Source organism: Protopterus annectens, chromosome 6.part0, assembly GCF_019279795.1.
Source record: "Protopterus annectens isolate FY-2018-M chromosome 6.part0, PAN1.0, whole genome shotgun sequence".
NCBI lineage: Eukaryota > Metazoa > Chordata > Ceratodontiformes > Protopteridae > Protopterus > Protopterus annectens.
The window spans coordinates 1,704,506,668-1,704,531,266 of record NC_056737.1 but is presented as its reverse complement, the minus strand read 5'-3'; the positions used below and the strand labels follow the sequence as shown (position 1 = coordinate 1,704,531,266).

Sequence of the window (24,599 nt, the reverse complement as noted above, 5' to 3'; positions counted from 1 at the left end):
GGGCAATCTTTTCTAGTAGATGGGCAGTCTGCTTAATTTGGTGTCCTGTAAAGTCCCCAAAAATGTTTTCTTGTGACAGTAGACAAAACTGGACTTTAAGTAACTGAGAGAAATGGCCAGATGTAGTAATACACAGTCAACTACTCTTACCAAGCCTTCACAGGATTTGGCCTACATAAGGTAGTCAAGCCAATTATGGGTATATATAAATCTCTTCAATTTGAAGTTTATGAAGACTGAAGCTATGTACCTGGTGAATCCTATGGCAGCAGGGAGAAGACCAACAGGCAAAAAGATGAAGTAAAAATACTCTGTCCCAGCAGTAAAACTAAGGAACTTGCTCTGTCCCATTAATATAGTTACGTAGGCATCTGTCCCATTAATATATTATGTAGGTAGGTAGGCATCTGTCCCATTAATATAGTTATGTAGGTACGCATCTTTCATATTTAAAGTAACTAAGGTGTATTATACGAAACAAGAAGTGATTGTTGTGAGTTAACATCTTGAACTTCAGACATTAAGGAATGCATTTAATTTGTACAGATCTATTACTGACCTCCAACGCCCATGTTTTATTGGTATCAGGAACAGACTCAAACAGAACCCATACCCTGCTTTGATAGAGGGGACACTTTCTATTGCTGTTAGTAAAAGGGGGTGCAGAAAGGGCCCAAGATAATCTGGTCTGGGGACAGAAAAGGTATTATCAAAAGGGGGTGTGTGTGGTACCTCTTTAAACTCAGTTTTATATCCTGATGCAATTACATTTTTAACCAATAGATCTGGTGATCACATTGAAAAATTTTTTTTTTGAAAGCAGCCACTCTCCCTCATAAGATGTGGGGGGATCAGGGAGGAGTGGGAACTGGATGATATAATCAAAACTATCAGGAACCTTCTTGATTTGGACAGGAAGTACTCCTCCTCCTGCCCCTGCCGTGTACTTGCTCCAGACACTGCTTCCTTTCCAAAACTGTTTTTCAATGGCTGACTTCAGTTCATATTGCTCCTCCTAAGACTCACTGACTGGAAAATTCCAGCTGTTACTTAGTAATCAAGAAATGGAAAAACTGTTTCATTCACCTCTCCTTAATCACAGTACTGGGTTCCTGGGTTATCAGCTGTACTATCAAGGAAAGAAGCATTTTTCTCAGCAGTGAAAGCATTCAGCTGACTTTCTATAAATTCTGAGAATCTGCATTCAGCTGTTAGTTGCTGCTGAGGCCTGGCTTGCTTAGAGGCCATGACCTCTGAGGGGGAGCAACAATTAGAAAAGTGGAGGACAAAGATGTTGGAGCATAAGGTACACAAAGATGTTCCTGTCGGACACTAGTGCCCTCAACAACTTGAACAATAGATTCAATAAAGGCTCTCACTGTCTACTTGCAAAATCTAACAGTACTAACTTCTTAGGCTTATCTGTCTTTCTGTGGCACCTTCATTTACGATTACCTGAAAAAGTGGAGGAAGGCTTACCTGTGAGGTAATGGGCAGATTGTTTCTTAGCCTAAAGCAAAACTTTTTTTTTACAGTTCAAGGAAAATACACATGAAGTATGGCCTTGTGAAACAAAAATGTCATACTAAAGAGAGCACAACGATAGTGCTTGCTTAAGCAGGAAAGACAATGAAGGCAATTCTTTGGTGGAATATGTCTTCTGATGGCAAACTTGTTGACTTTTTCCGAGGATGCCATCAGTCTCCACAAATCTACAAAATGAAAGTACAGCTATACAAGCAAGATTATCAAGGAAACAGTGACCACCACCTATTCACACTGCCCATGATCTAGCCCTACCACAGTCACTGTTAATGCGACACCCTGAACCCTTGTACAAAAATGGGAAAAAGGGTGTTATGGATGGATGAATTGCAAAGGAACACAAAATTCCCATTCCCAAAGCCTTAGAATACAGACAGACTGCGAAACACAGACAACTCACAGCCCACTGCAACCAACACATCCTCAGGGATGCAACCAGTACCAGGAAAGATCATGGTAGCCATCAGGACAAAAAGGTGCATGGTGTCCATGTCTGGTTAAGGACATGAAGCGGGATCCTATCAGCCAGGTCACTAACACCCCACGCCCACTCCATCGCCAGGCACGATTAAAAATAAAGGGCATTCAGTTCCATACAAATAAAAGCTACTCTCTGAGATGGAGTCAGACAGGACTTTGTCCAATGTTTGGCCTGTTATACTGATGTAACCATGAATGCCTATAGCCAGAACACATTTGGAAAGAACCAAGATGGGGCTACCAGCAGCTAGTGACTAAAGTAAAGGACCACAGGTTGATTCTTCTTCTGCGAGAATTTGGCTACATTAGCCAACAATGTTGAAAATTCAGAGTGCTGGTGAAAACTAAAATAGAAACACTTTCTTCTGGAAGTGATGTTTACTCAGAATGAATCAGAGGACTCCCCTAAGCAAACTGCTATTGATGTACAACAAGGCAAACAACAGATCTAGCAATGCCACTCAGGTACCAAATGAGAGCAAAAGCACGAACCTCTGCAAGGTGAACACTGGAAACAAGATGAAACAGACGTAACTGGTGAAGTTAACAACACCCATAAACTGACAGAAACCATCTTTCCCCTATAAGACCAGGAAGAGACAAGAGAAGAAAAAAAAAATCTCCAAAAATGTCAAACCTTCTATAGCTCCTCTGATCAACAGAGAGTCTGGGACTGTTTGAAGAATTCCACTAAGACAGATTAATCAGCCAACAAAACTCTCCCTCTAGGGAAGAACTGGTGGGGTGCAGAACATGGCTAAAAGACTAGGCCTAGTACTTACTAGTCCTCAGAGATGGTTCTCCAAGCTGAAGTAAGCCTGGAGGCCCACTCCACAACAGGAAGTCCTAGACCGGCGTAAGGATTGCTAGCAGAACAAATGATAGTGTGGTCACCTTTTTCGCCATATTAACCAGCACTGGAAGGGACAAAACTGTGTGATTAGGAGCCAACCAGAGATCGTAAGGAGGTTTCTTACTATCTTTCTAGGCCTAAACAACCCCAAAAGAAGTACAAGTAGAAGCAAAGGGGAAGGGGATCATAAAGGCCCTTCAAAAAAAGTGATAATCTGCTTTGGCTGGCTAAACAGCACTTCACCCAAAAAATGTGCATCCAAAACAGTTCCAAGCTCCTCCAAGAAAAACAACTTCAGCCATGCCATCATGTGGTGGTATGCATGTAAGGCTGCAGCCCATGCCAAAACATCAGTGCAATCAAAACATGGCAGCCCACTGCAGAATCCAAAGCCTCAAAAAGGTCATTCTTGAACCCACACTAAGGGAAGTCCTTCAGCTGGATGAGCCCTCTTAAGACAGTACTAAAACTGTGAGACACAAGATAAATACCTGAGGGCCCTAGGCCCTAGTGTGGCAGACGAGCACTCTAACTCACTTGCCACACTTCTCAAAGCCTTATAATCCTTGTCGGGTGGCAAGGTGACAATATGTTATGGTCTCTTGGACCTACACTAGACTGAAGAGATTTTCTAGGACACTTGGTTAGGTACTACACTCTCTCAGCAATCAGATGGTAAAAGGTATTTGCCTTCTTGGGGACTGAAGGGAGAGAATCAGAGTGTCCCAACCTTTTCTAAAATAATCCAGGTTCAAGCTGGGTAGGGAAAGCCAATGGACTCAAGCTTCTAGTCATGAAACTCCAGCAGACATCTTTGTAGGGAATGAAAAGGGACTTAAGGCCAGTTCAAGTTGTTTACCATAAGCCTCAGCACATCTCTAAAAATGGGTCGTCAGACATAGTAGGTGGCCTTACTGTCCATTTCAGGCACAAATGCTTTGGGATCCTTAAGCATATAGTAGGAGCTGGACTGCAAGGGAGTGCTGCAAACCCAGCTACCCACAACAGGAAAAGGCAAGCATGTGATTGATGGGCATCATGGCATGCTCCAGTTTAAAGCCCATAAAGAGTCCAGTGCAAGCTTCAGATTAATCTCACTAGGAATGTGACCCTCACCCAAGACTTCGGCACATGCAAAAAATTAAAACTCTGCCTAATATCCAGCCTTTAATAGGTGATCCCTGGAGTGAGATAACCTGCCCAAACCTTCTCAGGCAGGACTTGCTGGTCCAACTGACCTGGCAGGCAGACCCAGGTACAACCAGTGACCGGATGACTCATGGAACTGTTCCCTGTGATATGGCTGGCTACCCTTGATCGTCCACTAACTGTTAATCAGCTGAGGAGCTGGCTAGTACATGAACCCAAAGGATGTACTGCCTGGGTGACAGTTAGGTGAATGACTCCTCCCTTACTCTCATTTTTGGTTAAGGGCATGGAGAGATGTAGGTTCACCTTCGCTGAGTTCACCACCTGCAAGGACCAGCTGAGCATCACATTACCCCTGAGACAGACAGGCTTCAATCTGCTCTCTGACAGCTTGGCCTTGAAGTGATGTTCCAAATATAGCTTTGGGCTACATGGAGAAGACTCCCACCCGCTCCTGGATGAATAGCTCTCAAAAGTCACCATATTTCTGGATGCAGAGTAGACCAAAGCGTCTTCCCTCTTTCACCTTCTGGTAGCAGGATAAAATATAGCACTTGCAACAGTTGTCAAAATTGTGCTTCTACCCAAGAAAATAAAGGCAATGTGGGACTAGGCTTTGACCCGTAATTTGAAGGCCACATGGCTACTTCATATGCAGTTAGTCAAGCATACAAATACAGGACTTTATTAAACTCAACAAGTGGCAAAAAATAAAAAAAAAAAGAATTAGGAAGCTCAAGGGAGACTTTCACTTATGTAGGTAGTGCATTTCATAACAGCAAGTATCAATATAGATGAATGGATGCCCAAGAATGTAGGAGCTTACAAAAAAGCACCGAATTGTGACTGGTAGTGAAATATACTCAAGAAAGGACTCATTGAGGAGGGTCAGCTCACTGTTGGATCTGATTTAGTTTTATCTTCCTCACCCCTCTTATACTCTAGAAATTGCAACTCGAGCTCTTAAAGTGATTTACTTGTAGGGTTTAGCCCCCACTGTATCAATCACTCTGCTGAATCTTTTCATAGCAATGCTGTGGAAGTAAAGGTCTGCTCTGGAGTGTGGCAATCTGCCCAATCATGCAAAGAGTAAGAAAGTCCGAAAGCTGCGGTCTGCCACTGGATATCATTTCCATGAAGACAAGGCAATATAACAAATACAAATTTGTGAAACCAATGTTCCTAAATTTTAAAACGTCCATGGAGAATGTCATTGTCATATTATGCATACTTTACAGTACAACACAAACATGGGGAAAAAAGGCTACTCCTGTTATCAGTAATTTTTAGTAAAGATTAATGACTTCAACCTGCAATCACATTATAGAAAAAGTCAGCGGCTACCTACCTGGGAATAGGTCTGTACATCTCATAAATACCTCCCAGTAGATGAGGCCCAAAGCATACATATCCACCTGTTTCAGGGCTGACTCACAGTCTCGCAGATTCACAGCTCCCTCAAGTACCTCAGGTGCCATATAGCGGACTGTACCAACCTATCAATGTACAGAAACATCATGACTATCTGACAAAAAGTATACCAAATGACATATGAATTATACAAGGCATTTTCTGTACTGAAATACAGCTCTCTCTATGTACTGCTCTAGGGTAAAATACTTAAAAAGCATTCTGTCAGCATATTACATCTTATTCTATAGTCTGCAGGATGAAGCTACTCCATATTTTTGCCACATATGCCTTAAACATAATGCTTCCTGACTTACTGATTTATGCCTACAGTCTCCTTTTTTTAACTCCTTTCCCCTAACATGACTCCATTCTTACAAATATCTATGCAAATAGGGTTGTCATCTCTCCATTTTTTCTAAAGTTATCTAGAAACCTACCCTTGTCTAGTTCTTTGGTAATGCAGGTACATGATCCATTTTTCGAGGTGTCCAAAGCACCGTTTAGATGCTTTTATGTTTCCCTAGGGTCAACAATACTAGTTTGTTATATCAGATAATTTACTACATTGAAGAGCAGCTATGAAAATTAATGAACACTGCTGACCAGCTTAAACCTGCCTCTCCTTGTTGCTGACTGGCTGAGAGGCTAGCCTTTTTAAGTAAAGCAAACCAATGGCAAACACGCTATACCAAGATGCCTATGGAGTACAAAGAAGAAACAGAGGGTCAGCCTCTTGGTTTCCATCTTTTGCTTACTTATTTTAGTAAAAAAACTTCTTTGCCCAAGTATCAGCAACAAAGCCCTAAAATCAGCATATATATATATATATATATATATATATATATATATATGTATATATTTTTTTTTAATAATTACTCTATATCATTTTGAAAGTTAACAGAACAGCATGCTTTGCGTAAGTAGCATGCAACTAAAATGTTTGGCATTTCTTCGTGCCGGTCCCAAGCCCGGATAAATGGGGAGGGTTATGTCAGGAAGGGCATCCAGTGTAAAACTATTGCCAAATGACATATGCGGACAACAACAACAGATTTCCATTTGGATCGGTCGAGGCTCGGGTTAACAATGACTGCCACCAGTACTGTTAGCCAACAGGGTGTTGGTGGAAATTGGGCTACTGCTGGCTAAAGGAAGAGGAGGAGAAGAAGGGGGAGGCATGCCCGAAGGCAGAAGAGAGGAGGAGTTCGGTAATAAGGGTAGGAACTTTGAATCTTGGCGGTATGACTGGTATAGGGAGAGAGTTAGCTGCTATGATGGAGAGAAGGAAGGTTGATGTAGTGTGCATGGAAAAGACCAGATGAAAGGGGAGTAAGGCCAGATGTATTGGAGGTGGGTTCAAATTGTTCTATCATGGTGTGGATGGGAGGAGAAATGGGGTAGGGGTTATCCAGAAGAAACAGCATGCCAAGAGTGGTCTGGAGGTGAAAAGAATGTCAAGAGTGAGGTTTATGTAGTTGAAAATTGATGGTGTGATGATGAATGTTGTTAGAGCATATGCTCCGCAAGGTGGGTGTGCGATGGATGAGAAAGAAAAATTTGGGAGTGAGTTGGATGAAGGTGGTGAATGTACCCAAGGGTGAGAGAGTAGTGATTGGAGCATATTTCAATGGGCATGTTGGTGAAGGGAACAGAGGAGATGAGGAAGTGATAGGTAGGTATGGTGTTAAGGAGAGGAATACAGAAGGCCAGATGGTAGTGGATTTTGCAGAAAGGATGGACATGGTTGTGGTGAATATGTATTTTAAGAAGGCGGAGCATATGGTGACGTACAAGAGTGGATGAAAATACACACAGGTGGATTATATTCTATGCAGGAGGGCCAGTCTGAAAGAGACTGGAGACTGTGAAGTAGCGGCAGGGGAAAGTATAGTTAGACAGCATAGGAAAGCGGACTGTAGGATGACGCTGGTGATCAAGAAGAGGAGGATGAGTGTGAGGGCAGTGCCAAGGGTCAAATAATGGAAGTTGAAAAAGGGTGCTTGTGAGGTAGGAGTTCAGGGAAGAGTTGAGACAGGTACTGGGTGGCAGTGAAGAGTTGCCAAACAGCTGGGTAACTACAGCAGAGCTGGTAAGGGAGACAGCTAGAAAGCTGCTTAATGTGACATTTGGACAGAGGAAGGAGGACAAGGAGACCTGGTGTTAGAAACAGGAAGTACAGAAGAGTATATAAAAAAAGAGGTTGTCAAAAAAGTGGGATTGTTAGAGAGAAGAAGAAAGTAAATAAATAAAATATATAAATATATAAATAAATATATAAAATAAATAAAAAATAAAATAAAAAAAAATACAAGTGAAGAGAGTGTGTTGAGCAGATGGAAAGAGTACTTTGAGGGGCTGATGAATGAAGGGAATGAAAGAGATAAAAGGTTGGATGATGTGGAGATAGTGACTCAAGAAGTGCAATGGATTAGCAAGTAGGAAGTAAGGACAGCTATGAAGAAGATGAAAAACGGAAAGGCTTTTGGTCCAGATTATATACCTGTGGAAGCATGGAGGAGTTTAGGAGAGATGGTAGCGAAGTTTTTAACCAGATTGTTTAATGAAATCTTGGAAAGTAGGAGGATGCCTGAGGAGTGAAGTGTTTTGGTACCGATTTTTTAAGAATAAGGGTGATGTGCAGGGGCCTATGCTACTTGAATGAAGTTTTATAACTTCAAACACCATATGGGACTTCGAATCATGGAGAAAAAAAAATAAAAGACTAAACCCTAAACTAAGGGTTGTAGGGAGGGGGCAAGCCCCCCTGCACCCCATACACCGTGCTCTTTAAATATACCAACTCCAAGATTGCACTACAGTGCAGTAAAGGGAAGTCTCCCCTTTACCGTATTATTAAATGCTCACTACTCACAGCAAAAGTCAACCAAAACCAATATAAAATGTCCAAAGCTCCGTTTACTGCTCAAAGCGGAAAGTATTCACAAATCTGAGTCTGTATTTTTCCAAAACAATGTACCGGTCTATTACATACAAAAAATAAGGTTAAGCGCTTTCATCTATCTGTAACTAGACTTCATCAGAACACTTTCACATTACTAATGCAGGATTTTACAGAGGTTACTGACCAATCCCATACATCTTTCCTTAACTATCACATGAATCAATTCCATATTTAAAGTGCTCAGTACGTTCATTATTTAATCTTGGCCTCGGAGTTGTTATATTTAAAGAGCGGGGGGTGTGAGGAGTGCAGGGGGGGCTTTCCCCTTTTACTGCACTGTAGTGCGATCTCGGAGTTGGTATATTTAAAGAGCGGGGGTGTGGGGGTGCAGGGGGAATTGCCCCCCTGCCTAAAACCCTTAGTTTAGGGTTTAGTCTTTTCTTTTTTTTCACAATTCGAAGTTTTATAACTTCGACCATATGGTGTCGCCCATATGGTGTTTGAAGTTATAAAACTTCATTCAAATAATATAGACCTGATTTGCAGAGCTGCAAAAACTACAAAGGGATAAAACTGATCAGTCACAGTATGAAGTTATGGGAAAGAGTAGTGGAAGCTAGGTTAAGAAGGGAGGTGATGATTAGTGAGCAGCAGTATGGTTTCATGCTGAGAAAAAGCACTACAGATATTTGCTCTGACACTGTTGATGGATAAGTAATAGAGAAGCTCAGAAGGAGTTGCACTGTGTCTTTGTAGACTTGGAGAAAACATATGGCAGGGTGCCTAGAGAGGAGCTGTGGTACTGTATGACGAAGTCGGGAGTGGCAGAGAAGTATGTTAGAGTGGTACAGGATACGTACGAGGGTAGTGTGACAGTGGTGAGGTGAGGTCTGCAGTAGGAGTGACGGATGCGTTTAAGTTGGAGGTGGCATTACATCACGGATCAGCTCTGAGCCTTTTCTTATTTGCAATGGTGATGTACAGGTTGACAAACGAGATCAGACAGGAGTCTCCATGGACTATGATGTTTGCGGATGACATTGTGATCTGTAGAGAGAGTAGGAAACAGGTTGAGGAGACCCTGGAGAGGTGGAGATATGCTCTAGAGAGGAGAGGAATGAAGGTCAGCAGGACTCTGACAGAATATATCTGTGTGAATGAGAGGGAGGCTAGAGGAATGGTGAGGATGCTGGGAGCAGATCTGGCGAAGGTGGATGAGTTTAAACACTTGGGATCAACAGTTCAGAGTAATGTTGAGTTTGGAAGAGAGGTGAAGAAGAGAGTACAGGCAGGGTGGAGTGGGTGGAGAAGAGTCTAAGGAGTGATTTGTGACAGACTAGTACCAGTAAGAGTGAAAAAAGAGGACTACAAGAGGGTAGTGAGACCAGCTATGTTATATGGGCTGGAGACGGTGGCACTGACAAAAAGGAAGGAGTCAGAGCTGGAGGTGGCAGAGTTAAAGATGTTAAGGATCTATATTAAATCAGCGAACGCAGATTTATCAACCCTTTAAAAGTGAAAGCTTGAAATCCCGAAGACACGAACAGAGATTTTTTCCCAGGGGAAAAAATTGCTGGACCATTTTGGGACTTTGCCATTTCGTCCACTGGGGTGCGATCTTGGAGTTGGTATATTTAAGTAGGGGTGTGTGGGGGGAGAAGCATCCCACTTTATTTAGTGTTTTGTAGTTTTTTTTATTTTTCTTTTGTGGAATAGTGATTTTTTTTCCCTGAGAAAAAAATCTCTGTTCTGTGTCTTTGGGATTTCAAGCTTTCGCTTTAAAGGGTCGATAAATCAGCGTTTGCTATTTTAAGCATTTGCTGATTTAATATAGACCTGATGTTAAGATTTGCACTGGGTGTGAAGACGATGGACAGGATTAGGAATTAGTATATTAGAGGGTCAGCTCACGTTGGACGGTTTGGAGACAAAGCCAGAGAGGCGAGATTGCGTTGGTTTGGATATGTACTGAGGAGGGATGCTGGGTACACTGGGGAAAAGTTTGCTAAGGCTGGAGCTGCCAGGTAAGAGGAAAACAGGAAGGCCTAAGATAAAGTTTATGGATGCGATAGAGAGGACTAGTGGGTGGTTGTTGTGACACAGCATGATGCAGAGGATAGGAAGAAATGGAAACAGATGATCAACTGTGGCGACCCCGAATAGGAACAGCCAAAAGAAGAAGAAGAAGAACTGAAGGACAGGACAAAAATATGAGGCAAAATCAGGGACAGTTGAGAGAGATGCTTTTCACCAGTTTGGGAGACACTAGCATGCCACTCAATTGTCTGCTTAGGCATTGTGGACACAGACAAAAATAATGGGGGGACAAACACCCACTTAGCCATATAGGATTTTCTAGTAGTGGGTTTTCTGCCTCCTGCCGAACCCAAAGCACATCCTCAGAAAAGTGGTGTCTAAAAGGGATGAAAACCCCTATCACTGAAAGTGTAAACTGAAGAGTGGGCAAGAGAGGGTGGATGAGAGACTCCTTGTCTTATGTGAGAAGATCTATCCAGTGCGGTAACTTGTGATGACTGCCCCTAGTCAGGTGAAAGAGAAGGGGGACCAGTGCTGTCTGGACCAAAACAAGAGTCACCAGCAAGATTCTTGGGGAGTCTTTTCTGACATTTTAAAGGACTCTAGAAAGTAGAGGAAGAGGTAGATAAGCATACAGGAGCATTCCCTTCCATGAAAAGGTCATGGCATCCATCATCCAAGTCACAGGACTTAGGACTCTGGAACAGAAGTTCGGACGTTGCTTGTTCAGAGGGGAGGCAAAAAAATCCACTTGAGGAATACCCCAACAATGTACTTATGCCCAGAAACACTGCTCTGTGAAGTATCTGTTTGTAAGTTTGTGTCCTGGACCTGCTCAGGGAGTCTGTCACAAAGATGTGTTCTGAAGAAATGCAGACTATATGAAGGGTTACCTGATAGAGCATAGTCAAGTCCAAGGCCTGAAGGGCTAGTCTGCAAAGAATATAAGACCTTGTGTCCCCTTGTTTGTTGATGTACCACATGACTGTTGTGTTGTCTGAGAAGATCTTTAAAGGGCCTGGGGACCAAAGATAATGCACGGCCTGAAAAACAAGAATGAGCACCCTATTTCTTTTATGTTGATGTGGTCTGACCTCTGATGAAGTTACCATAGACCTTAAACCCTCAGACTGTTGGAAAAGGCTCCGCAACCCAGATCAGAAGGATCTGTGAACAGCTCTCGAGTAGGTGAAGGAGTCTGAAAAGGCTGGCCTGAACTGTGGGAGATCTGCCGAATCCACCAGTGAAATTCAAGTTTGAGAGGGGGGAGTAAGGGAACTGGAAATTCCAGAGGGTAGCAAGGCTGGAGCCAAACTGTCTTTAGGTACCACTGAAGGTTCCTCATACGAAACTTGGCAAAGAGAAACACAGGAATGGTAGGTTCAATTAATCCCAGGGCTCTAAAAAATTCCCTTGCAGAAATGACAGAAAGGAGAAGTAGAGCCTGGAAGTAGGCTGCCAGAGACAGAACCTTAGGAGAAGGAAGAGAAGCCAGCTTTGGAAAGGTTTGGATTCTGCAACTGAGAAAAATGTCACCTTGAGGAGAAGTCAGAACTGCCTTCGAGACTGATGGTGAATCCCAGACTGGTCAAAAGGAGCATGATGAAGTGGGTTAGACGTTTAAATGAGTTGGGTTTCAGTTTCCACTCATGTCCGTCCAGTACATTTCTGCTTATGTCTGCCAGTGAATTTTGTTTGCCTGGGAGGAATTGAGCTTGCAGGTGCACTTGGTTGCTCAAGGCTGTGTTCCACAGGGCCATGGTTAACCTTCAGAGTGGGTAGGAATGAGTTTCCCCCTGCTTGTTTATGTACCACATAACTGTGGTGTTGTCTGTCTTTATCAAGAGTTGTCCTGGAAGGATAAGATTTTTGAAGGCTGTTAGAGCATTCTGTACAGCTAATATTTCTTTTTAATTGATATGCAGGTGAATGTGCCCTGGGCTCCATTTGCCTTGACTGCATTTGCCAGCCATGTGAGCTCCAATGCATAGTATGATGAGTCTGTTATCAGGGTTTGGGCGGCGAGGGGTTGAGTGAAAGAGAGTCCCTTGTTGTGGTTGCAAGCCTCTGCCCACAAAAGGAACTCTGCCCTTAGACAAGGAATGATAGGAATAACTGTTCCCGGGTCCTGGGAATGTTGGCACCAGAGATGTTTTAAGTACCATTGAAGTTTCCTCATATGCAGTCTTGCATATGGAATTAGAACAATGCATGAGGCTATGAACCCTAGAGCTTGCAGTATTTTTCTTGCAGACAGCTGAGTCCTGGTGGCCATTAGTTTGAAGTAGTTTGTCAAATAAACCTGCTTTTCTGGAGTGAGGAATGCCATCTGGGAAGTTGTGTTCAAGCTTGCTCCCAAGAATACAATCTTTTGGCTGGGTACCAGATGTGACTTATTTTCGTTGCTGGTGTACCCCAGAGAAGTTAGAAGTCTCTTTACAAATGCCAGGTGCTGAAGTAGCAATTCCTGACTGTCTGCCTGAATAAGTATGGATAAATGTGAATATTTCTCTGCCTGCAGTATGTGATGGCTGGAGCCAGGCACTTTGTGAATACCCTGGGCGCAGTAGATAAGCCAAAGGGAAGTGCAGAGAGCCTGCCCTGAAACGTAGATATTTCCTGCAAGATCCCCTTATTGGGATGTGCAGATAAGCTTCTTTTAGGTCTAGGGTGACTAGCCAGGAGTCCTTGGCTAGCATAGGAAGCAGGTGTTGTAGTGTAAGAATTTTGAATTTTGGGACCACTAGGAAGGTGTTGAGAATGGACAGGTCCAGGATAGGATGCCAAGAGCCCTCTTTTCTGGGCACCAGGAACAGTCTGGAGTAAAAACCCTGTCCTCTTTGCTCTACTGGAACAGGTTGAATAGCCCTTATACTGAGAAGAGAAAGTACTTGCTTTTGAGCCTCTACCCACTGGTTTAGAGGAAGGTCTGGCAACCCGCTTGGGGTTGGCAGTGAGTGGAAGTAGAATCTGTATCCCTGGGATACAATGTTTAGGATCCATCGGTCATGGGTAATGGACATCCAGTTTTTTGCAAGCAGGGCGAGTTTTCCTCCTAGGTGTGCAAGTATTTGGGCATGACTGGGAAGGATGACAGACAAGTCATTGTGAAGTTTTTCCATAAGGGGGTGGCTTACCACTCCCTGTTTTTGAGGGAGGAGCACTCCACTGTTTAGATCTCTGCGTACCCTGAGACTGTAGCCTTGGTGGTCTGTTTCCCCTGGGTTTGGGCTGAGAAGACCTGGTAGGGACTGGAAAGTACCAGTTTTTTGAAGGCCAATGCCTACTGAATCTAGGTGGCTGTACTTGTAAGAAATCTTTAACAGTTTGCATAGATTTAGCTTTTTACCTCCATCTTTTTAAGAAAGTACAGCTGTGTACACTTACCATAAATGTAGATGTTCGAGTGTATTCACTGTTGCAGTCATTACATTTGGGTAATCTGCTGGCAGGTTGCCCTCAGTCGGCCTGAATTCCAAAGTCTTGGGTCCTGCGTCGGTTGCTGTTTCCTCTTCCAAGACGTCAGGTCATCAGGGGTATCAAACAAGCAGCCGACACCATTTTCTTTAGTTTTTCGTGCCCCAGATGTCAGGTGCCCCCCAAATGGGTAGCAAAAATATATATATAAGCTACATATACATGCAACAATACAAACTTTACCTTCATCTACAAGCAAATATACCACAAAAGTTGTAGAAGATAATGAAGGAAAGAGAAACTCCAGAATAAAAGAGGGGATGGTGGGCGGGTAACCTGGACTGTAACAGTGAATACACTTGAACATCTACATTTATGGTAAGTGTACACAACTGTACTATGTTCTTTGTGTTTCACTGTTGCAGTCATTACATTTGGGTAGAATCCCAAAGCTATGGATGGGAGGCTGGAGCTAAACTGCATTAGGGGTGGCTATAAGGCCCTGCAGAACTGCAGTGGCAAAGCCTGCCATGGACTTAGAGTAGAGGGGCAAATGATAATGCTTTGTAAAAGTGTGAACAGAACTCAAAGTAGCAGCCTCTAGAATGTCTTTGGTTGGTACACTTCTGAGAAAACCTGCTGATGTAGCTGCAGCCCTGGTGGAATGAGACCTAATGCCCTTGGGCACCGGTTTGCCATGGTGTAAGTTAGCAGAAATGAATGCAGTGGCTTATCCACTTTGAAATAGTCTGCTTTGAAATAGCCTTTCCCTCTGATCCTGCAGCAAATGTCATTAGTAACTGCTCAGTTTTTCTTAGAGCCTTAGTCCTTCTCAAGTAGAATCTTAGTTGTCTGTGTACGTCCAAGGAATGCAGAATCCGCTCCCCTTTGTTCTGTGGATTTGGATAAAAAGTTGGCAGATGAATAGTTTGGTTAAGAGCCACACTGGAAACCACCTTAGGCATAAATGAAGGATTGGTCCTGAGGGACGCGCTGTCTGAGTAAAATATGATAAAAGGCTCTGCAGCCATGAGGGCCTGTAGCACTGAAAACCTTCTTGCTGAAATAATTGCCAGGAGCAGAGATGTTTTCCATGATGAGAACTTTAGATCTGCGGTAGCAGCTGCTTCAAATGGAGGCAGGGTGAGCTTTTCCAACACGTAATTGAGGTCCCATGCAGAAATTGGTGATCTTCTGGGAGGCCTTACATTTTTGGCCCCTCTAAGATGCTGCTTTAGTAAAGAATGAGAAAAGACTGGTGGCTCTGTGTTGTAATGAGCCGAAATGGCAGAGGCATGGATTTTTATTGCTGAAAAAGATGGGCCTTTCTCAAGCATCTCAGTCAAGTATTGTAAAATCTGAGGAATATTTGGCTCTGCTGTGTCAGTTCCTTCTGCTTGTTTCCAAGCACAGAATCTCTTCCATTTATCAGCATAAGATGTTCTAGTACTAGGCCTTCTGGCTTCCAAAATGACATCCATCACAGCTTTACTGAGAGGTGTTAGTTTGAATAACTACATGATCAGCCATGCTGCCAGGTTCAGTGTTTGGAGCTGATTGTGCAGGATCTGACTGTTTTGCTGGGACAGTAAGTGAGGTATTTGAGGCAAATACCAAGCTGGGAATTGAAACATGTTCCTTAGGATTGGGTACCAGTATTGGCGGGGCCAGTCCGGGGCAATCAGTATCATCTTTGGTTTCTCTTATCTGACTTTTAGTAGGACCTTGGGAAGAAGAGGCAGGGGAGGAAAGGCGTAAACTGATAGGTTTTTCCAACTGAAGGACAGGGCATCCACTTTCCATGCTTGTCTGTGATAAGTCCTTGTGCAGAATTTTTCCAGTTGACAATTCCGAGGAGAGGCAAATAGGTCTATGTCCGGGCTCCCCCATTTCCTTGTTATCATGTTGAAGACTTGTGGATCTAGTTTCCACTTGTGAGGATCCATAAGGTTTCTGCTTAAATCGTCTGCCAGAGTATTTTGCTTTCCTGGCAGGAACTGAGCTTTAAGATGTACTTGGTAAGTCAAGGCTGTGTCCCACAGTGCCATGGCTAGTCTGCAAAAGGGGTATGAGTGCGTGCGAGTAGATAAGCCAAAGGGCAGTGCAGAGAATTGGTAATGCATCAAGCCAGCCTTGAAATGGAGGTATCTTCTGCTCGATTCCCTTTTTGGGATATGCAGGTATGCCTCTTTTAGGTCTAATGTCACCAGCCAAGCGTTCTTGGCCAGCATGGGCAGAAAATGATGCGAAGTTAGCATTTTGAATTTTGGAATGTCCAGGTATGTGTTCAAAATTGATAAATCCAGTATTGGTCGCCAGGCCTTGTCTTTTCTGGGTACCAAGAACAGTCTTGAATAAATACCTTGACCTTTTTCCTGTTCTGGTACTGGCTGAATAGCCCCCATATCCATGAGGGACGTAACCTGTTTCTGTGCCTCTGCCCATTGATTTTTTGGCAGATCTGGCCAACCGTTTGCAATTGGCAGAGTGTGGAAGTGGAATCTGCATCCCTGAGATACTATATTTAACACCCACTTGTCCTGGTTTATTAACTGCCAATTTTGAGCATAAAGTACTAATTTTCCCCCTAAGGGTGCTGCCAAAAGATAAGTGCTTGGTGATGGCAGAGGGAAGTCATTGAGACTGTTTACTGTAGGGTTGCGCTTTACTTCCTCCAGATTTGTTGGTAGAAGCACCCCATTGCTTTGACCTGTAAGAATCCTGTGACTGGTATCTAGAACCTTTAGGGTGCCTGGATTTGCCCTGTTGAGCTCTGTCAGACACAGGAAAGGACCATTTTTTTGTAGGCCAGTGTCTACTGAATCTTGGTGGCTGCACTTGTAAGAAGTCTTTTACAGTTTGCATAGACTTAGCTTTGTCTTCCATTTTCTTTAAAACCTCTTCTGCCTTAATACCAAACAGAGTATCATGCTGTAAAGGTGCATCCAGCAATTTAACTTTAACATGATCAGGCAAATTTTGCTCTTTTAGCCAGGCATGCCTCCTAATCAGAGATCCAGTAACTGTGGACCTGCAGGAGGCCTCTAAGGAATCAAAACCACATTGCAAAGTATGTTTTCCAAACTGTTCTGCTGCATGCAATAATTCCTGCAATTCTTTATTGTCTGCACATTCAGAAATCAACATCATTTTTGTTTCAGTAATCCCATAACAAGTTGATACTTGAGCATATGAAACTGGCAGTTTAAGGCCCCAATTGTCAAGGTTGCAGATATATAAACCTCCTTTCCCCATCTATCCAGTGCCTTGGAATCTCTGTCAGAGGGGGTAGGATTTTTTGCTGTTGAGGCCTTAACACCTTTTGGACCCTGTGACATAGTTTCAGGGTCAGCAGCAAGGTTTCTAAATAAAAATTTGTGTGAGTCAGGAACCCTGTAATATCTGTCTGGCTTGCTAGGAGCCGGAGGTAAGGAGTCTGGAGTCAAGCTCGACTCCGAAAACACATCATCCACAATGTCTAAAACAAGAGGTATGGCTAAAGGCCTATGCTGAGGGAGAAGGAGGAAATCCCTAAGCCTCTTGTTTGATTCTGAGAAATCTTGACTCTCCCAGTGAAAATGCTCCCTCAAAGTATGCAAGGTTTCTCCAAAGGAATAATCTTCAGGAGGAGATGCAGATGGGATAGATTCCTCTGCATCAGAATCTTCATAATGTGGTATAGATAATTCCTGATCAGAGGAGGAATCAGAAGAAATAGAAACCTGATCTGAAGATTCATAATCAGTGTCTTGCCTAGGCCTCTTATCAGGAGGGAGTTGGGAACCCCTGATCAAGGTAATTAGGTCTTACAGCCATTTTGATCATCTGCTTTTTGGGCATAGAGGCCGGTGCACGTGGCTCATGCATCGGTTTTTTAGCTTTAGAAGTAGCTTTTGTCTTTGTTTTTGAAGCTGGCATCCGTTTTATATAAAAATGTTGTGGCCTGAATACACCCACAGAAGCCGGTGCCTGCTCAGTGGCTCCGGACCCATCCGAGGGAGAGACATTCGCAGGTACAATACTTTGAGAATCTCGCGGCATGCCAGACTCCACATGGGTCTCGGAAGGGGCCTGTGACTCGAAAGTAGCGGATATCAGGGGCTGCGAAAGTGCCTCACTGAGTACCAGCGAACTGGCGACTGGAGAAGCTTCGTCGTCGGTTTTGGACCTCGACGATCTGTCTCTGTCCTTTTCTTTGCATTTTTTGTGTACTCCGGTAGTCTGATTGCTATCTGATGACATTTCAGGATAGTTAAATCTGATTCCAAAATATTTTGCGGCAAAGATATACCGACGCTTAATAGTGCGTTGGTTAAATCTAGCACAAAACCGACAGCTAGGCATGTTATGATCAGGGCCTAGGCAAGGAATACAATATAAATGCAAATCCTTATGAGGTATTTTCTTCCCACAAGTAATGCAATTATTAACTTTTTCTGACATCGGTATGGAGCAAGAAAAAAGTTTTCCCAATGTGATACTTAGCTGTAGTGAAGACTTCGGTTCTGAAACTCCAATTCGAACATTTCAGGAGTTGGCCGACCGGCACTTGCGAACTGCTTCTGCTTCGGGCACCGTGCGGCAAGAAAGACTAAAGAAAATGGCGTAGGCTGCTTGTTTTATACCCCTGACGACCTGACGTCATGGAAGAGGAGACAGCAACCGACGCAGGACCCAAGAATTTGGAATTCAGGCCAAGCGAGGGCAACCTGCCAGCAGATTACCTAAATGTAATGACTGCAACAGTGAAACACGAAGAACATCCTCTTCTGTTTTTGTGCCAAACAAACGTTCCTGGTTTAATGGAGCATCTAGTAATTTTGCTTTGACATGGTCTGTCAAGATGTGTTCCTTCAGCCAGGCATGCCTTCTCAGTACAATCCCAGTGACAGCAGCCCTGCAAGATGCTTCTAAGGCATCAAAACAACACTGCAAAGTATGTTTACTGACTTGGTTTGCAGAATGCAGTAACTCTTGTAAATCTTTATTTTCTGCAAAACCTGTAAGCAACAACATTTTTTGTTTAATTAGTTTCATAATACGCTGCTGGTACTTCAACATGTGAAACTGGGAATTTAAAGCCCTGATGGCAAGAGTTGCAGAGATATATACCTTCTTGCCCCATCTGTCCAAAGCCCTCGAATCCTTGTCCGAAGGGGTAGGATTTTTGGCTGTAGTAGCCTTAATACCTTTAGGTCCCTGGGAAATGGTCTCTGGATCTGCAGTGGGATTCTTAAAGAGAAATTTGTGAGAGTCAGGTACCCTGTAGTACCTGTCAGGCTTTCTAGGAGCTGGTGGTAAAGTAGCATCATGTCCAGTAATGGAACCACAATCTCCCCAGACCTTCATACTAAACTCCTAGGAGTTATTATCGACAATCTTAAAATTGATGTGCACATCAATAAAACTGTCAAAACCATTAACAAAAAACTTGGATCCCTATATAGGATAAAGCCTTTCCTAACCCCATCTACCAGAACTGCCACTGCCCGCTCCAATCTACTCTCTACCCTACTCTATGCCTCCCCTGTACTTACCAACTTAAACAACACTGAATTTAACAAGCTCTCTAGCTGCTACAATCACATAGCCAGATTTGCCACTGGCTTGCCCTGTAGAACACACCACTGCATTAACCTAAGTAATCTTGGATGGCTAGAGCTACCCAGACTGTGTCAGTATAACCAACTTGTACTGGCTTATAAAGTACTCAAACAACCTGAAAAGACTCAGAGATATTATCTATCCCAACCTTATTCTTAGAACACTACACCCTTCTAATAGACTAGTAGTTCAAACTATCAAATCCAATTACTCTGCTGGAGACTCCCTGTTTGCCAACTATGTTGGCAAAATTTGGAACTCTTTACCTGCTGACATTACCCTAGATACATCCTTATCTCGCTTCAAGAAATGTCTCAAGCAGTATTTCACATCTCAGTGGTTATGTCCATGCTCCAAGCCTAACTGATTGTTAGGCTTCATTTGTATACTTATACTATTTTTTGTACCCCTTTGTTTTGTTGTTCTTTAATAAGTGGTTCATGTATGACTTGTACCTATCCACAGACTTTGTAAACTGAGTTAATGTGCACTTTGTAAAGATGTTTGTGTAACTTCCTTTGGAGCTTTTTTCCCCCGGGCCTCCGCTGAAAATGGACATGTATCCAGTCGGACATTCCCAGTCAACACATGTAAAATAAAATAAAACAAAAATAAAATAAGACTGGATTCCATGAAAACATCATCTACAATATCCAAGACAGGGGGTATAGCTAGAGGCCTGTCCTGAAGCAAGTTTAAAAATTCTCAGAGTCTCTTTTTGGACTGTGGGTAGTGGAAATGTTCTCTTAAGGTATGCAAGGTTTCACCAAAAGAAAAGTCCTCTGGAGGGGAGGCAGAGGGAATGGAATCCTCTGCACCTGTTCCTCATAGGTAGATAAGGGTATGTCCTGGTAATCAGAGGGATCGAAGTCATCAGACTCATGGTCTGTTGAATCAGAAGGGAAATCAATTCTTTGTCTTTTAAAGGGGAAGACTGGCTTCCCCTAATTAGAGTTATAAGGTCTTCAGCCATTCTAAGCATTTGTTTCTGTGGCATTGGGGCTTGAGCATGCACTTTGGTTGTTGGTTTTCTAGGCATAGTGCGAACTCTGGGCCTGAGAAACTTGGTCGTTTTAGTCTGAAACGAAGTAGTCTGTTTAATACGAACATCGGAAGGTCAGAATACACCCTCAGAAGCCGGTGCCTGCACAGCGGCTCTGGACCCATCCAAGGTAGAGACATCCGCAGGTTCCATAATCGAAGAAGCATCTCGTGGCATACTAGACTCCAAATGGGTCTCAGCTGAGGCCTGCGAATCTGTAGAAGCAGTTATCAGGGGTTGCGAAGGTGCCTCACTGAGCACCAGAAGACTGGCGACTAGCTTAATGGAAGTGTCGTTGGCAGTTTTGGACATATGCGGTCTGTCTCTGTCTTTATCCTTACGTTTTTTCAGAAGATCGCTACTCGGATGGCTTACCGAAGCCATTTCAGAATACGGAGAACAAGAGCGAAACAATTTAGTAACAAAGATAACCCAACGATGAATAGTTCGGTATTAAACAAGGCACAAAACAGACAGTGAGGGACGTCGTGGTCTGGGCCTAAACAGGTGACACAGTAAGAATGAAAATCTCTGTGAAGTATTTGCTTTCCATAGGCAAGACAATTGTTAACTTTTTCTGACATCGGTTAGAGCAAGAAAAAAGAATTTCCAATGGGGTACTTGGCTTTAGAAGACTTCAGGTCTGAAACTCAAAAAAATGAACATTTAAGGTAGCCACCTACCGGCACTTGCGAACTGCTTCTGCTTCGAGCTCCTGCGCGGCAAGAAAAGCTGATGTAATGGCGTCGGCTGCATGTTTTATACCCCCTGACGACCTGACGTCATGGAAGAGGTGACAGCATCCGATGCAGAAATCCCAAGACTCTGGTACTCGTGCCGACTGAGGGCTACCTACAGGCAGGTAACCCAAGTGTGATGACTGCAACAGTGAAACAAGAAGAACATCTGGTGTTGGCACCTGACGTCTTCGGGATTTTCATCCACCTTGAGAGATGGTTCCATACCAGCATCAGACAGGATTGTGGCAGAGGAAATTGGTGTTGGCACCTGACGTCTTCAGGATTTTCATCCACCATGAGAGAGGTATCCGGTGAAGGATGGACAACAGCAAAGTCAGACCTTGTGGTCTTCTTTTTTAAGACTGGCTTTACTTCAGGGTGGGCGGATTAAGCCATGGTACCCTGGAGTCAAAACTGTGAGATGTTGGTTCTCAAGATAAATGGATAAAGAGGGCAGATGGCTGCAAACCTTTGTGGGAACAAAAACCTGACAAATGGTGCACAGGGTATGATTACATGAAGCACTTAAGCAGAATAAACACTTCTTGCGACTGTCTTTATGGGGAATCTGTCTCCCACACTGATATTTTCCCTTCCTGGATGAAACAAAGAAAAGGAGAAAAAGAAGAAACCCCAATAGGGCACTTGTCTGTAAATGGCTCAGTAGAAACCAGCTCAGCGAATGGCACTCAGATTGAAGTTCAACTGTGGTGTTTGGAATGATGTACAAAAGTATGGAGCATTCATACCTTTATGCGCTACGCATGCTCAGCATATGCCCAATGTATGACACTAGGGGGATGTAAAGGCTTTGGTATACTGGACGGATGTTGGGCTATCCTTGGCAGGAGATCACATGTTATGAATATTACAAAAGTAATACGGGCATCTACTGATTTGTCAACCTCAAACACAATTTCTTACCCTGAAAGAAACTGTTGTTTTGAAGTGCATGATAAATATTATATGTTTTTACTTTAATTATTTGTATTCCTTGTGGTTAACTTTGTTAAAGGATCAAACCTGAAGCCTCTAAACTAAAAGTTGCAAATTTTACTTAATTTCTGATGACGTCTTAATAACAATAAAGGAAAAAGTGATGTGTACTGCCATCTGTTTTGTGACTCAATTGAGAATTACTTTTTGTTTATTTATTTTGCAATTTACTCCTTATTCTACATTCTCAGTTAATGACCATTTCACTACTCTAATGTACTGCCAATTTACATTTACTTAATCAATGTTCAATGCATCTTGACATACAAACTGAATGCCCATTTAAGACCATCAAAGAGTTTGTTTACAGTTAAGGTAGGACCATAGACCACATTACCCAACTGATCATCCAGGTCTTTCTTAATCAAGTTTGCATATACAAACAGGTAATGCATTCCACCACATGCTTACCCTATAACAGAAAAAAAGTGATGTTGCAGTTACATCAACAAATTGACTTACTTATATTAACTAGGCCATATTCTTTCAGTAGATTCCTGTAGATGCCACAAAGGCAGTATTAAGAAAGCATTTAAAGACAACGATAAGGCACCCCTGCACCAAATGAAGTTTAACAGAATACAAGGATAATATACCTTCAATCTCTTGACATAACTATATTTTTAATACTCTTGATTTGTCTAGAGAAGCATCCTTGTATTCTTCTCAAACTTAGCAATTTGAGAACAGCAGTAAGAGCATATGCATGCTCCATGTTCTACTGTTGATCCTATCACTGACAAATAAATTGAGACCAGAATTCCAACATCTCTGCTAGTTTTAGTTTGAAGAAAGCATTTAAGATCGATGTAACATTTTTAACTTTCCAGTATATTTGGATGAGTGGAAAAGTCGTTATCAATCTTTATTCCAAGTCTAACAATATCAAACTCCTCCAGAAGTGTGCTTTTCATAGAGTAAGGAAAGCCGTAATTTGATTTTCCAAAATGTATAACCTTTGTTTAGTTACAATAAAGTCCACATTAGTTAATGCTGACCAGACCTCTAAACTGTCTAAATAATGTTGCACTCTGCATTGAACAACATTGTTATCCACTGCCTCAATTTTTGAATCCTCTGCAAACTTACTAAACCACAACTCACTAGGCAAAGGGAAGCCTGACAAAGATAATAAATCATGTTGGAACCAACACAGACAGCTCGGGAACTCAAGACATTATAGATTTGGTATCTTAAATGGAATTTCAAAATTTCACCTGACACCTTCTTCCACTTAACCAATTACCAAATCCATTAGGCACCACCAGTTTAGCTTTTTTAACCTCTATGCTGATAAGTGCTCACAATACCTTTTATGTGGTACTGTGTCAAATGCCTTTGCCAGATATAAACACATCACATCTACCGACTGTCCCAAGTCCACAGCTTCTCAGATAGGCTGGTAAAAGTTAAGTAAAGTTAAACTGACAAGGAATGACCTACAGTAAAATTCATGCTAATATATATCCAAAATGGGTGTTAATTATTTATTTTATTTTTTATTTATTTAACTTTTGTTTACCGGGAAAGTCTGACTGGACAAAGGTCCTTTTTCAGCGGAGGCCATGGGAGAAAAGCTCCATGAGTAACAGTACATTTTCATGCACACATTACAATAGTCAGTAGTAAACAAAAATTAGTATATATAAGAACATACAAATTTGTCACATCTTAACAAAACCTAGGCTTTGAACATAGCTAGTACTATTTGTAGGTATGACTTATGTCAAGATGTAAGGTTAAGATGGGTAACTAAGAACAAAGGATTAAACACCAGGGAAGAAGTTAGATATGTTTTGGGCATACTGTGATGCATCAGAGCACTCATGAGGGGTTAGTACAGGAACATAGCAACTTATTTTTAGATAAGCTTTAACTGATGGGCATACAGTGGTTAGTGGAGGAGTCAGAGAATGACTTTAGGAAGGGAGCTCCATATGCGTGATATATAGTTGGAAAATAAAGATTCTCCTGCAGTGTTGTTGGCCTTGGAGACAGTATGTTCTTACAGTTAGAGCGAAGTGGTCTGCTGGAACTGTAAGGAAGGATGAGATGTTGTAGCGCAGGTGTTCTAGTTGGTTGTGTTACAATAATGTGAGTTAGAGAGATTTGGTTGTAAAGAATAATGTATTTTAAAAAACATGTATTTTAAAAACAGCCTGGTTACTTATTATGGGAACAAGTGTTTTGGTGTATTGGCAAGCTAGAACAGCATTAATGCCAGTGCTTGAAATGTTTGTATGTATCTATGTACGTATACATATATACATAGGGAAACATAAACATATATACATGCATACATACACATATGCGCACACAAACATATACACATATACACATACATATATACACATATACAAATGCACATACATATATACACATATATACACACATATATACACACACACACACATATATATA

At 42.4% G+C, this 24,599-nt stretch overlaps 1 protein-coding gene across 1 annotated transcript in view; it reads right to left on the bottom strand.

Moving 5' to 3' along the window:
* The window catches only part of BMPR2 (bone morphogenetic protein receptor type 2), a 1,499,742-nt gene that overhangs the window by 442,964 nt on the left and 1,032,179 nt on the right, over positions 1 to 24,599 (bottom strand). Inside the window, exon 9 of the mRNA XM_044075094.1 lies at positions 5,376 to 5,523. Coding sequence (XP_043931029.1) covers positions 5,376 to 5,523 — 148 coding nt within the window. The remainder of the gene's footprint in view (positions 1 to 5,375; positions 5,524 to 24,599) is intronic.